Source organism: Bombina bombina, chromosome 5, assembly GCF_027579735.1.
Source record: "Bombina bombina isolate aBomBom1 chromosome 5, aBomBom1.pri, whole genome shotgun sequence".
In the NCBI taxonomy this organism is placed as follows: Eukaryota; Metazoa; Chordata; class Amphibia; order Anura; family Bombinatoridae; genus Bombina; species Bombina bombina.
The window spans coordinates 720,363,543-720,375,960 of NC_069503.1; the positions used below are offsets into that span (position 1 = coordinate 720,363,543).

General features: G+C 37.2%; 1 protein-coding gene across 1 annotated transcript in view; it reads right to left on the bottom strand.

Moving 5' to 3' along the window:
• The window catches only part of GFOD1 (glucose-fructose oxidoreductase domain containing 1), a 158,437-nt gene extending 146,120 nt beyond the window's left edge, over positions 1-12,317 (bottom strand). Inside the window, exon 1 of the mRNA XM_053714752.1 lies at positions 11,617-12,317. Coding sequence (XP_053570727.1) covers positions 11,617-11,869 — 253 coding nt within the window. The 5' untranslated portion in view covers positions 11,870-12,317. The remainder of the gene's footprint in view (positions 1-11,616) is intronic.
• Between the last annotated feature and the right edge of the window lie 101 nt (positions 12,318-12,418).

A 12,418-nucleotide genomic window follows, 5' to 3' on the forward strand; every position in this document is an offset into this window, starting at 1 on the left:
GTAAAAAGTGATTTCAAAAAGCATAATGGTATAGAAAACAAAGCAGAATGAACCTATGGGTTAAATACACAGTAGAAATACCACTTCCAACTCGCAGAGAACTGCTGGTCACAAACAGAAACCACTGCTGATCCAATCAGCAGCACTAGGTCGCCAAACTCAGATATGGATGCGGGCGATAAACAAACAGTAGTCTATGTTCGATAACATTACATACTCGGATTGTAACTTTATGTCGCAAAAATGAACGTGGAATAACAAAATTCAACATTCCTTAAAACAAACAAATGTGACCAATATTAGTTATTTTTATTAAATTTTCCAAAATATTTACCCATTTCTATATTTTAATAATATTCTTATACATGCAATGTTGACATGATACAGGCATATTTACGGTTTTACTCAATTAAACTACGATTTAGCTCTAAGAGGGCTCTTGTGCTACTAAATAGACGATATTAACTTTACAGCGTACTCAAGAAAATTATTGCTTAGCTCTGCTTTGTAAACATTACAATTTTATAATCTGTTCCTGAGGCAACACAATTACAGTCAAAACTCTTTAACATATAGCTGAAAATAACTTCAGTGCTGCAATTTTGTATTTTCATTGATAAAAATAAAACAAATCTCTGCTATGAGAAAATACACTATAAATATCACAGAAACATTCACTATGTAAAAAGAATGATCATTTATTTTATCAAAGTAAATTTACCTCAGTTAATCCAAAGACCTGTGTGCCTGAATTAAAGGGACAGTAAACACCATAATTTTTGTTGTTTAAAAAGGTATCTAATCCCTTTATTAACCATTCCCCAATTTTGCATAACCAACACAGTTATAATAATATACTTTTTACCTCTGTGATTACCTTGCATCTATGGCTCTGCAAGCTGCCCCCTTATTTCAGTTCTTTTGACAGACTTGCAATTTTAGCCAATCAGTGCTTGCTCTTAGGAGCTTCACGTGCCTGAGCTCAATGTTATCTATATGAAACATATGAACTAACGCCCTCTAGTGGTGAAAAACTGTCAAAATGCTTTCAGATTAGAGGTGGCCTTCAAGGTCTAAGAAATTAGCATATATACCTCCTAGATTTAGCTTTCAACTAAGAATACCAAGAGAACAAAGCAAAATTGGTAATAAAAGTAAATTGGAAAGTTGTTTAAAATGACATGCCCTATTTAAATCAGGAACGTTTTTTTTTTTTTACTTGACTGTTCCTTTAAAATGCCAATTTCTTTATGTTGCTTGCATTTAAATTAGGTGACTGATATATATATATATATATATATATATATACTGTTATATATATATATATATATATATATGTGTGTGTTTGTGTGTGTATATATATATATATATATATATATATATACACTGCTCAAAAAAATAAAGGGAACACTTAAACAACACAATGTAACTCCAAGTCAATCACACTTCTGTGAAATCAAACTGTCCACTTAGGAAGCAACACTGAGTGACAATCAATGTCACATGCTGTTGTGCAAATGGGATAGACAACAGGTGGAAATTATAGGCAATTAGCAAGACACCCCCAATAAAGGAGTAGTTCTGCAGGTGGTGACCACAGACCACTTCTCAGTTCCTATGCTTTCTGGCTGATGTTTTGGTCACTTATGAATGCTGGCTGTGCTTTCACTCTAGTGGTAGCATGAGACGGAGTCTACAACCCACACAAGTGGCTCAGGTAGTGCAGCTCATCCAGGATGGCACATCAATGCGAGCTGTGGCAAGAAGGATTGCTGTGTCTGTCAGCGTAGTGTCCAGAGCATGGAGGCGCTACCAGGAGACAGGCCAGTACATCAGGAGACGTGGAGGAGGCCATAGGAGGGCAACAACCCAGCAGCAGGACCGCTACCTCTGCCTTTGTGCAAGGAGGAACAGAAGGAGCACTGCCAGAGGCCTGCAAAATGACCTCAAGCAGGCCACAAATGTGCATGTGTCTGCTCAAACAGTCAGAAACAGACTCCATGAGGGTGGTATGAGGGCTCGACGTCCACAGGTGGGGGTTGTGCTTACAGCCCAACACCGTGCAAGACGTTTGGCATTTGCCAGAGAACACCAAGATTGGCAAATTCGCCACTGGCGCACATTTGACAGACGTGACACTCTGGAGATGCCGTGGAAAACGTTCTGCTGCCTGCAACATCCTCCAGCATGGCCGGTTTGGCAGTAGGTCAGTAATGGTGTGGGGTGGCATTTCTTTGAGGGGCCGAACAGCCCTCCATGTGCTCTCCAGAGGTAGCCTGACTGCCATTAGGTATCGAGATGAGATCCTCAGACCCCTTGTGAGACCATATGCTGGTGCAGTTGGCCCTGGGTTCCTCCTAATGCAAGACAATACTAGACCTCATGTGGCTGGAGTGTGTCAGCAGTTCCTGCAAGACGAAGGCATTGATGCTATGGACTGGCCCACCCGTTCCCCAGACCTGAATCCAATTGAGCACATCTGGGACATCATGTCTCGCTCCATCCACCAACTTCACGTTGCACCACAGACTGTCCAGGAGTTGGTGGATGCTTTAGTCCAGGTCTGGGAGGAGATCCCTCAGGAGACCATCCGCCACCTCATCAGGAGCATGCACAGGCGTTGTAGGGAGGTCATACAGACACGTGGAGGCCACACACACTACTGAGCCTCATTTTGACTTGTTTTAAGGACATTACATCAAAGTTGGATCCGCCTGTAGTGTGTTTTTCCACTTTAATTTTGAGTGTGACTCCAAATCCAGACCTCCATGGGTTAAAAAATTTGATTTCCATTTTTTAATTTTTGTGTGATTTTGTTGTCACATTCAACTATGTAAAGAACAAAGTATTTAATTAGAATATTTAATTCATTCAGATCTAGGATGTGTTATTTTAGTGTTCCCTTTATTTTTTTGAGCAGTGTATATATAATTTATATAAATAGAAATATATATATATATATATCACTTTTTTAACAGATGTTCTATATTCATGATTAATTTGCATTTGGCCATTTAACATGCCTTGATTTGTTATACCCTGCTTCCAATATTGAATCAATTATCTTTTGCTCACTACAAACACCCCCCATGAAAATTTATCTGAAAAGCCTGTTGTTTAGCCAATTCAAATACAAGTATATCTGATGTTCCTGTTATATCACTTATGTAATTTGGGCTGCTTAGCTCAACTAATTTAAATGGACACGCTTTAAGTGGATTGCAATGCTACAGAAGTGTAAGCCAAAAACCACCCGAGTTGAACACAAACCTTTTTATTGGTTTAGAAATTATTATAAGAGTGGTACATTGGTTATTAAATAATTACTGTTCTGAGCAGTAAACTATTTCTATGATTTTAGTATACAGGAGCACTGTGTATGTTTTTAATTGGCATAGGGAATGTATGATGACAAGATATACAAAATGATCTGAGGAAACAGCTTGCGGCATTTCAGCAACCTAACAAATGTCTCTAGCTTAGAAAGCCCCTTTATACCTTGGCTGCCCGAGAGGGTTGGATTGCCTAAATTTACTATGCGTTGTAGCCCTGTCATTCAGCCAAAAAGATCATTCAAACATACTAACTTACCTGCATTCTTTTATCAACTTCTTGACTGTAAGGCAAAGGGGTAAACCATTTCTAAACCTTGACTAGAATGAAAAGGACGCCAACATTTTATAAAACTTAACATATTTTTAGAAGTGAGGGAATACGTCTACATAGGTATTATTTATATAGATGAAAAGATATAGGGCTCCATTTGCAATTTCTGCTTTAGAGGCCAGTCTTAAGACTGCTTAACCTGACGGTCACCTAAAATGTGGCAAATTGAAATCATCCCGATCCTATTTTATCAGGATGATTGACAGCTGATTGGCCGTAAGCAAGCAGGGGGCAGCATTGCAAAAGCATTGCTGGTGCGGTGAGGTCTAGCAGACTTGATTCATAGTAGCAAATTATGTCCACCAGACCAACAGTAATTGGAGTCTACAGAGTCAGATGTAAAATGATCCTTCAAATTCCCATTGCTAAATCAATCAATACATCAATAATTTTAAAAGTATCATGAATATACAAATTAAAGCTTTACAGTTAATATCTATTATCAAATTTATTTTTCTCTCTCGTCCTTTGTTTAGAGCATATCTAGATATGTTCAGGAGTGTTCATGTCTACATGGTAGCAGTGTCTGCACATCTAGTGGTCAAGAGAAGGGCACACTCCTTTGCATATCTAGGCATGTTCTTAAATAAATTATACCAAGAAAACACAGTAAATTTGATAGTAAATTGGAATTTTTTTTAATTTTAATTTTGCTTCCTAACAACAAAGTTCCAAAAAAGCTATAATTGTTAGAAAAATGTTCCACACAAAATAGTTAGGTGTAAATAGTTATAGATTTTTAAAGGACCATTAAATACAGTAGCATTGCATAATCAACACTGTTCTCCGCAGAAAATGTTGCCAGCGGGTGGCATTATAAAATAGCCGGGGTGGCATTATGAAATAGCCGGGTGGGGGCAGTGTAATATTTTCTAATATTATATCATTTTCTGCTATTTAAAGCACAAATTAATACATAAATTTTTATCATGATAATTTGTGCAATAAAAAATTTTTAGCAAATTTTTGCCGGATGGTTAGTAAAATCAGCCGAGTGGTGCACTCGCTAAAAAGGTCCTGGGGAGAAAACTGCAAAATTTGCATAATAAAAAGACAATACAATAGCACAGAATTTTAAATGAACAGTGAATTGGAAAGTCTCCTAAAACTGCATGCTTGATCTGATTTATCCACCTTAAGTTCCATTAGTAAGTAGAGAAACCTGTTCCATAATCCTGTTGTCGTGATGTCTATTATAGGAATCAATAAAACAAGCTGAACTTTGCCCAAAATAGATTTTTTTTTTTATGAATGCATATTTTATGAATGCAAGAATTAGTCAATCAATCAATGAGGGAAATTTAAATGAAATGTGTTTCATCTAAAGCAAATATAAATGTTGGGCTATGATCTATGATCTGATCACAAGAATCCCTAACCCACACAGCAATCAGACATTAGAATAGAAACAGTCTATAAAACAGGGCTTGACAAACCCGGATGCCAAGGAGTCACTGACAGGCCAAGGTTTATTGTTCCCAAGACATCTATGGATAGCTCCACATCCTATTGCCGCCCATCTCCAACCACACCTAAAGTATAGCTTGGTACGGCCGCATCCTTTCTAGACCTTGCAGCAATGAAATACAAACCCAACTTTTATTGTGTTGTTATTATTATTAATAATAATTAAAAAAAAAAAGTATTTGAGTGTGCCTAATATATTTATTGTTTTTTTTATTTTATATGATTAAAGGGACATGCAACCAAGAATTTTTCTTTCATGAGTCAGACAGTGCATACAATTTTTAAAAAAGTTTCCAATTTACTTCTATTATCAAATTTGCTGAAGAGATATATAGATAGGTAAAGTGCACATTTATTTATTCTCACAAGCCACTAGATGACCCTTTTGTTTTGTGGAGAGTGCAGATTACTTTGATCATTGTGATTGCTCTAATCCATTTGGAGTGATTTATATATATATATACACACACAGAGAGAATTGCACTCCAATGGATATCATAAGGATAACCAAAAGCTTCTGGCTCCTAAATGTATGGTCTGGCTCCTAGATTTAGAACAAATTTATCAAGCTCTGCTTTAAAAACAATAATGCATAGCTAACAGTGGCCTAAATTCCAGACTTGCTGGTCGGCTTTTTCATTCATTACAGTCACTACAAAAGTTATACACATTTTAGGAAAATAACTCTTGTTTGAATTTACACGACAGCTGAATCAACATGTACATATAATAAAGTGTACCACCAGGTTGGGAGTGTCCTATTCCATTTTTGTAGGCTTGTTGCAAACAGACCACTGTTGTGGAAACGTAAGGAATTTATTGTCATTACAGGAATATGCAAATTGTATGTGCCTTGGTTCTGTGTAAGATGAAATCTCTCCCATTTAGTATGCCACAGCCACTTGAAATTCCAGCTTTTCAGCATTGCTTGTGACTTGTAACCTAGCCTGGCTATACCGTAGGAGAAAGAACTGTTTACTTTTTCATCTGAAATATTCAGGTTCTTCTGGTTATTTTTAACTGCCCTGTTAGATACATGTACAAGAATAGATTATGATTATTATTTTTAGCATTTCCAAAATGTGTACAGTACCCTTGAAAGTAAAAGAAACATACATATGGGCTCTTGTTTGATAAAAAGGTGGGCAGCAAAAATAATGTTTTTTTTGTATTATTTTGTAATCAGTCAGTCACTGGCTATCCATCTGTCTGCCATTGGAATATAGATAAACACACCTCTAATAGAAATGGTTTCACCATCAGAAAACTGATGTCTCCAAACACATTTTCCTATGGCACAATCATATTGATATAGTATATAATATTTTGTATAAAGTACACACCAGCAAAAATATAGCATCATATTTAAAGGGAGCCCCCCCCCACAGCCTTTCAAGTGCGTAAGTGTAAGATTTATTTGTTGATGAGATACCTAGGTATTTATCTGAAGTACTACATAGCAGCAAATAGTCATCTAGTGCTGTTGCAAATGGAAAACATTCTTTCAAAACTACTGCCATATAGTGATTTGTGCACACTCCTGAGCTTATGTCCCCACTTTTCAAAGAAAGATACCAAGAGAACAAAGGCAATTTGAGAATAGAAAAAAATTGTAAGTTATTAAACATTGCATGTTCTTTCTGAATCATGAACAAATAAATGTTGGGTTTAACTGCATTTAGTCCCTTTTGCAGGACACTGTGCTCACATAATCTAAAGCAGCACTAGCAATAGAAGTAAAATTATGATTATATCTACGTGTTTGTAACTTTATAAATAATTACCTCAGAGTTTTCAATAAGCGATGCAAGGACGCCCTTTGAAAAGAGCAGATCACCCCTGCCCAATCTGCATCCTTGGCCAATCCAAGCTCATATTAAAATCATATGGGCATGCACAAGAGCAATGAAGCACATGCATGCTACTGTGCACAAAGTATTGTGCACATGCGCACAACTCCACTCGTATCTATGCAAAGCAGACAAGTGTTATGGTGGCCACGGTGACCACCATGTTTCTGTGTCTCTGTACAAATGACAGACTGTGGGGTCCATTTATGAATCTAAGGATGTAGTTTTGGAGCCCCAGTGGTGCAGGCTCACACAATTGTGCCACATGATGGCAGAGATAAATCATCCTAGGCAGACCCGATCATTGGCCAGCCCTGCTCTAGCTTAGCTGGTTGTGCAAATGGAAATGCAGCCAGCGGATGATGCACACTCACCACAATGACGGGCAGACAGGCTACTGGGAACATTGTCTGTCCGGGCTTTGATAAATGGCACCCATAGTGTGTGCTATAAGAATGATGTGTTTCACACAATAGAATAAAATACACCTGGCACACCAGCACAATGTTATTTAGAATGAAGAAAACTATACTCTATTACTAAATCGCACCCAGATGGACTGGCTAAATGGAGCTTTTCAGTGAGCATTTGTTTAAAAATAAAATGTTCTAAGTAATACGAGCATTTTATCATAGCATTAGTTAGAACATCTGTTTAACAGCAGATTACTAGATGAGAAAAAGATTATTTATTTCTAAGCACAACATAAATAAAATAAACTACACTTTTAAACAAATATATTGTGCTTTTAGCTGTGCCTACTGATGATAGCCCCAGCAGCAGTTATTCTTCATACTGACCTGATTTACAGACACAAACACTGCCTGTCTATTTGTGTCATGTCTGTAAGTGATCCTGCTGTTTGGCAGAGATGTCTAGGCAATATCACTCTAGTGTAGTGATGTCCAGTGGTACCATCCTCATAAGCCTCTAAAAGCTACATCTAATCTTGTGATGGTAATGTCATCTCAATCACTTGCCATCATTCTATTTGTAGCTTGAAAAAATTCTAACGAGGCATTAGGAATATAGTAATGTGAGCATGTAAAAGAAGATGATTTAAAGTCACAGTGTAACAAATGTATTTTTTATTATTCTGCCCATTTAGGTTCAATGTAAAATATGCATACAAAAGCCAATAAGTAAAATAATTGTTGTTTTTTCCATATATACTGCATGTGTGTATATATATATATATATATATATATATATATATATATATATACAGTATATATATATATATATATATATATATATATATATATATATATAAAGATAGTGAGCAATGACAAGGGGCATATATGTGCAGCCACCAATCAGTCAATAGCTCCCAGTAGTGCATTGCTGCTTCTGAGCCTACCTAGGTATGCTTTTCAACAAAGGATACTAAGAGAATGAAGCAAATTACATAATAGAAGACATTTGAAAGTTGTTTTAAATGTTATGTGCTATCTTGATCATGAAAGTTTAATTTTGATTTCACCATCCCTTTAAATAGAGATCATTATAAACTTTGAATTTCATATCTAGGATGTTAATTTTTAATACTGTAATTGATTTCATATAACTTTTATTTTCATTTTAAAAGCACAAACATACACTGAAATATATGTTTCAATCCATTTTGAAAGTCTGTTTATAAAAGTAATGCAAATTGTATAGTATATACTACATCAGGATTACAATTACATGCACATTTATCATTTAATTCAGTAGTAATATTAAGGTAACAATTAGGGACACCTTTGGGCCTCACAATCTATAAAACTGAATATTGGTGAAGCTATCATATTCATGTTTATATAATTATACATCTACTAATTTACATAAAGTCAGTTGACTTGGCAATTATGCCAGTGTTGGTTAAAGTGAAGGTAAAGTCTGGCTTACTCGCTAACAGGTTTAGACTGTGCATGTAAAATAAGGTTGATGTTCATTCATCATAATCTTGACAAATCATTGTAACATTTTAATTTTCAGATTCTAAATCGCCTCCGTTTTACCTCTATTGTCCGCCCGACATCTTGCCGCAATTGATTGACATTTATTCTGGATGTGATAGCCAATTCCTTTTTTACCCCCGGGGCGTTCTGCCCCTTTTTACCGACGTCATTACTAACTTCTCCGCATGCGTGTAATCCCTGCAAGCTTCATCGACTTCATGCTCGTGCATGATACGCGCATGCGTATAATGCTCTATGTTTCTTTTAGATAAATTGAGTCTCTCACTTGGTTACTTACGTTCAAAATTGGTGGGCAGCAGGTAAAGAAAAAAAGAGCTTACAATATTCACAACGATAGAGCGAGTGACACTATTGCGTTGCAATCAATTAATTAATGTTTTCATTCAGTAAATACAAAGTAACACTGCTATGTGCTTTAAATGTGTACGCATGCGCGATTGCGGTTAAAATACGCATGCGTATTTTCAATCGGCTGTTGTGCACGAGCTTGAAAGTGACGTAGTGAGCTTGTGGGAACGCTCGCTACGTCACTAGTGCCGAAGAAGGAAGTGTGGCAGGGGAGGAATCAATATATGAAACGGAGGTATAATATATATCTCTTTTATTACAAAATTAATAACTTTTTTGAAAAATAAGGTTAGCGACTTTAATACTTATATGATCATGTTTAAATGGGTGCAGTGCATTTGCTTAAAAATGACCTTCACTTTAAATTACAAAAGAGATGTATTAGTAATACTTGCAGAACATTCCATGGTATATACCCCTTGAAAACCATCTTGAGTATGTTTATCAAATGAGCGACTTTGATAACCCATGAAATTACAGTGTAGCAAATTTCCAATCCTTCTTTGCCTATGTGTTTAAACCTCTGCAAATGTTGACTGAATAATCCCACGTATAAATATTTGTGGATGACACAGGAGTGAGCCAAGTGAACAAGTTTGCATTTGTTTATACTCCATTACCGTGGCATAGACACATGTGGTTTAGGGGAATTCCTCTAAAAGTAGACTTAGAGTATTTATACTTAAAGGGATAGTCTAGTCAAAACCAAATGTTCATGATTCAGATAGAGCATGCAATTTTAAGCAACTTTCTAATTTACTCCTATTATCAATTTTTTTCGTTATCTTTGTATCTTTATTTGAAAATGCTGGAATGTAAGCTTAGGAGCCGGACAATTTTTGGTTCAGAACCCTGGGTAGCACTTGATGATTGGTGGCTACATTTAGATACCAATCAGCAAGCACTACCCATGTGCTGAACTAAAAATGGGTCGGCTCCTAAGCTTACATACCAGCTTTTCCAAATAAAGATCCAAGAGAACGAAGAAAATTGATAATAGGAGTAAATTAGAAAGTTGCTTAAAATTGCATGCTCTGTCTGCAACATGAAAGTTTAATTTTGATTAAACTATCCTTTTAAATTGATAATGTAATCAGAAAATAAACTGCTCTAAATTAGAGCAGTTTATTTTCTGATTACTTTATTCCTTTAAGTATGCAAGTATACTGTCCAACTTTTCTGAAGAGTACAGTGGGGAAGAAAATTCATTCAGAGGTAATTCACTTCCTATAAAAAACATTTAATTGGGGATGCTTTTCAAATATGAATGACAAATGTAAAAACCTTTAAAATATGCAACCACTGTGTATGTGTGCACTTCCTGTCAATTCAGTTCCTGTTAAACTTATTGTGGGGTTATTTTAAGATGTGGGCTTTTCTTTATAAAATACTTATACTTGTAAAGCCTAAAAGAACTCAATGGAGAGCAACAGAACACAGACTGTACAATATTTTTAATTAGTTCACCGCAGTTTACCTCACAACCTGACATGAAAGACTTTATAGATTTGTGACAAAAGTGCACATGGCATTAATAAACTACAGCATATAAGCATGGTCTATATGTGGAGCAGTAACACCAACAGTATATTGGTAGCTTTCATATAATAACCATGCATAGTTCTCAAAAGGAAGGAAACCACAAGACAGACACGTTGTATGGGCTAAAAAGAACAGTCAGAAGCATCTTGCCTAATGCAAAATTCTAGACATGTTTGCTCATGAGAAGGACAAATGTTATGAGCAGCTGAACAGGTTATTTTGAAGCAAAAGCATAAAATATTGTTTGTGTTTATGAATCGAGATATATATATAAAAATCTCTATTAACACCACAATAGCCTAAGTTATCTTGTATTTGTTCTTCATGTAAGTGTTTTCCCTGGAGTTTGAACCCCAAAACGCACTGGATATGATATGGTGTAGGGAAAACGGAAATATGAACAAACACTAAGCATTTGTGTATAATAGATCGTCCAGTGCCCAGATATAAAGTAACACTCAAGCCTAGCCAGCCTAGCTCAGGATGCAGCTGCAGATGCCCAGTTAAAGCTACAGCTAAAGATGCCCAGCTCAAGGTCCAGCTGCAGATACTCCCTGGCAAGCTGTGTGCAGAACACAGAGCAATGCACCACATATTATGTGCCACCTCCACTCCCTAGAGCATACCTATTAGGTACCCTAATGAAAATACTAGTGCACACTTCTCAAGCATTGCATATACAGTGTAACTAGCAGTGCTGGCGTCAGGACATGCAGCCTGGGAGCACAGCCCCGCAGGGATTGATGATGGACACGGCATCACATGTACAATTTACTCACCTAGGGTTTTCACAGCTATCTGTTTCGTGAGAGGAGGGGGCAGGTTGATGCACACTAGGTCCACGTCTTGGTGCAACAGCACATCGTCTATGCGGTTGGTATAGAAGGGGACACTCATTTCCTTGGCTAATTCCTCAGCCTCCTCCTGTGTCCTTCCCCATAGTGCTTTCACTGCAAATCCTTCGTCCTTCAGCAAGGGGATGATCACCCTGGAAGTCAGGCTAGTTCCAAATACGCCCACCCCGGGCAGCATTGCTCTAGCGGGCAGGGATCCTCAATCAGGCTACAACGCTGAGGTGCAAGGAGGAGGTGGGTGCTGCCTCATGCACAGTATGAGGGCTCCTGATGACACACGTTTTCCTGCAAAAAGGCTGCTAAAATGTTTCCCTATTTGCTGTGTCTCTGTCCTGATGCTATCTCACCTTTCAGGCTGCAGTGGCCAAGCAGCTGCCATGACCTCGTCCCTTTTCTCCATACCAAGCTCATGCCAAAATATGCCACACACTGTCCCCTTTCTTTTCTCATCAGAGGACAATGCAATCCCAAAGGAGATTACAGAAATAATAATTATAAACTGGTTGAAAAATGATATTTAAAAATGAAATATCCAGCGCAAATTTCTATCCTTATTTGGAATGAATATAAGCAGCGAAACACCAGGATATGAGGTGCATTCTGTGTGTCAGTAGCTGAAGCCTTGCTCTGCCATGATCACAAGCTCATTGCTGTGATACAGTAGGGGCGGAGCTATCTGCTGTCACCTAGTGTGTGTGTTTCTTTCCTGCAACGCCCTCTCTGTAGC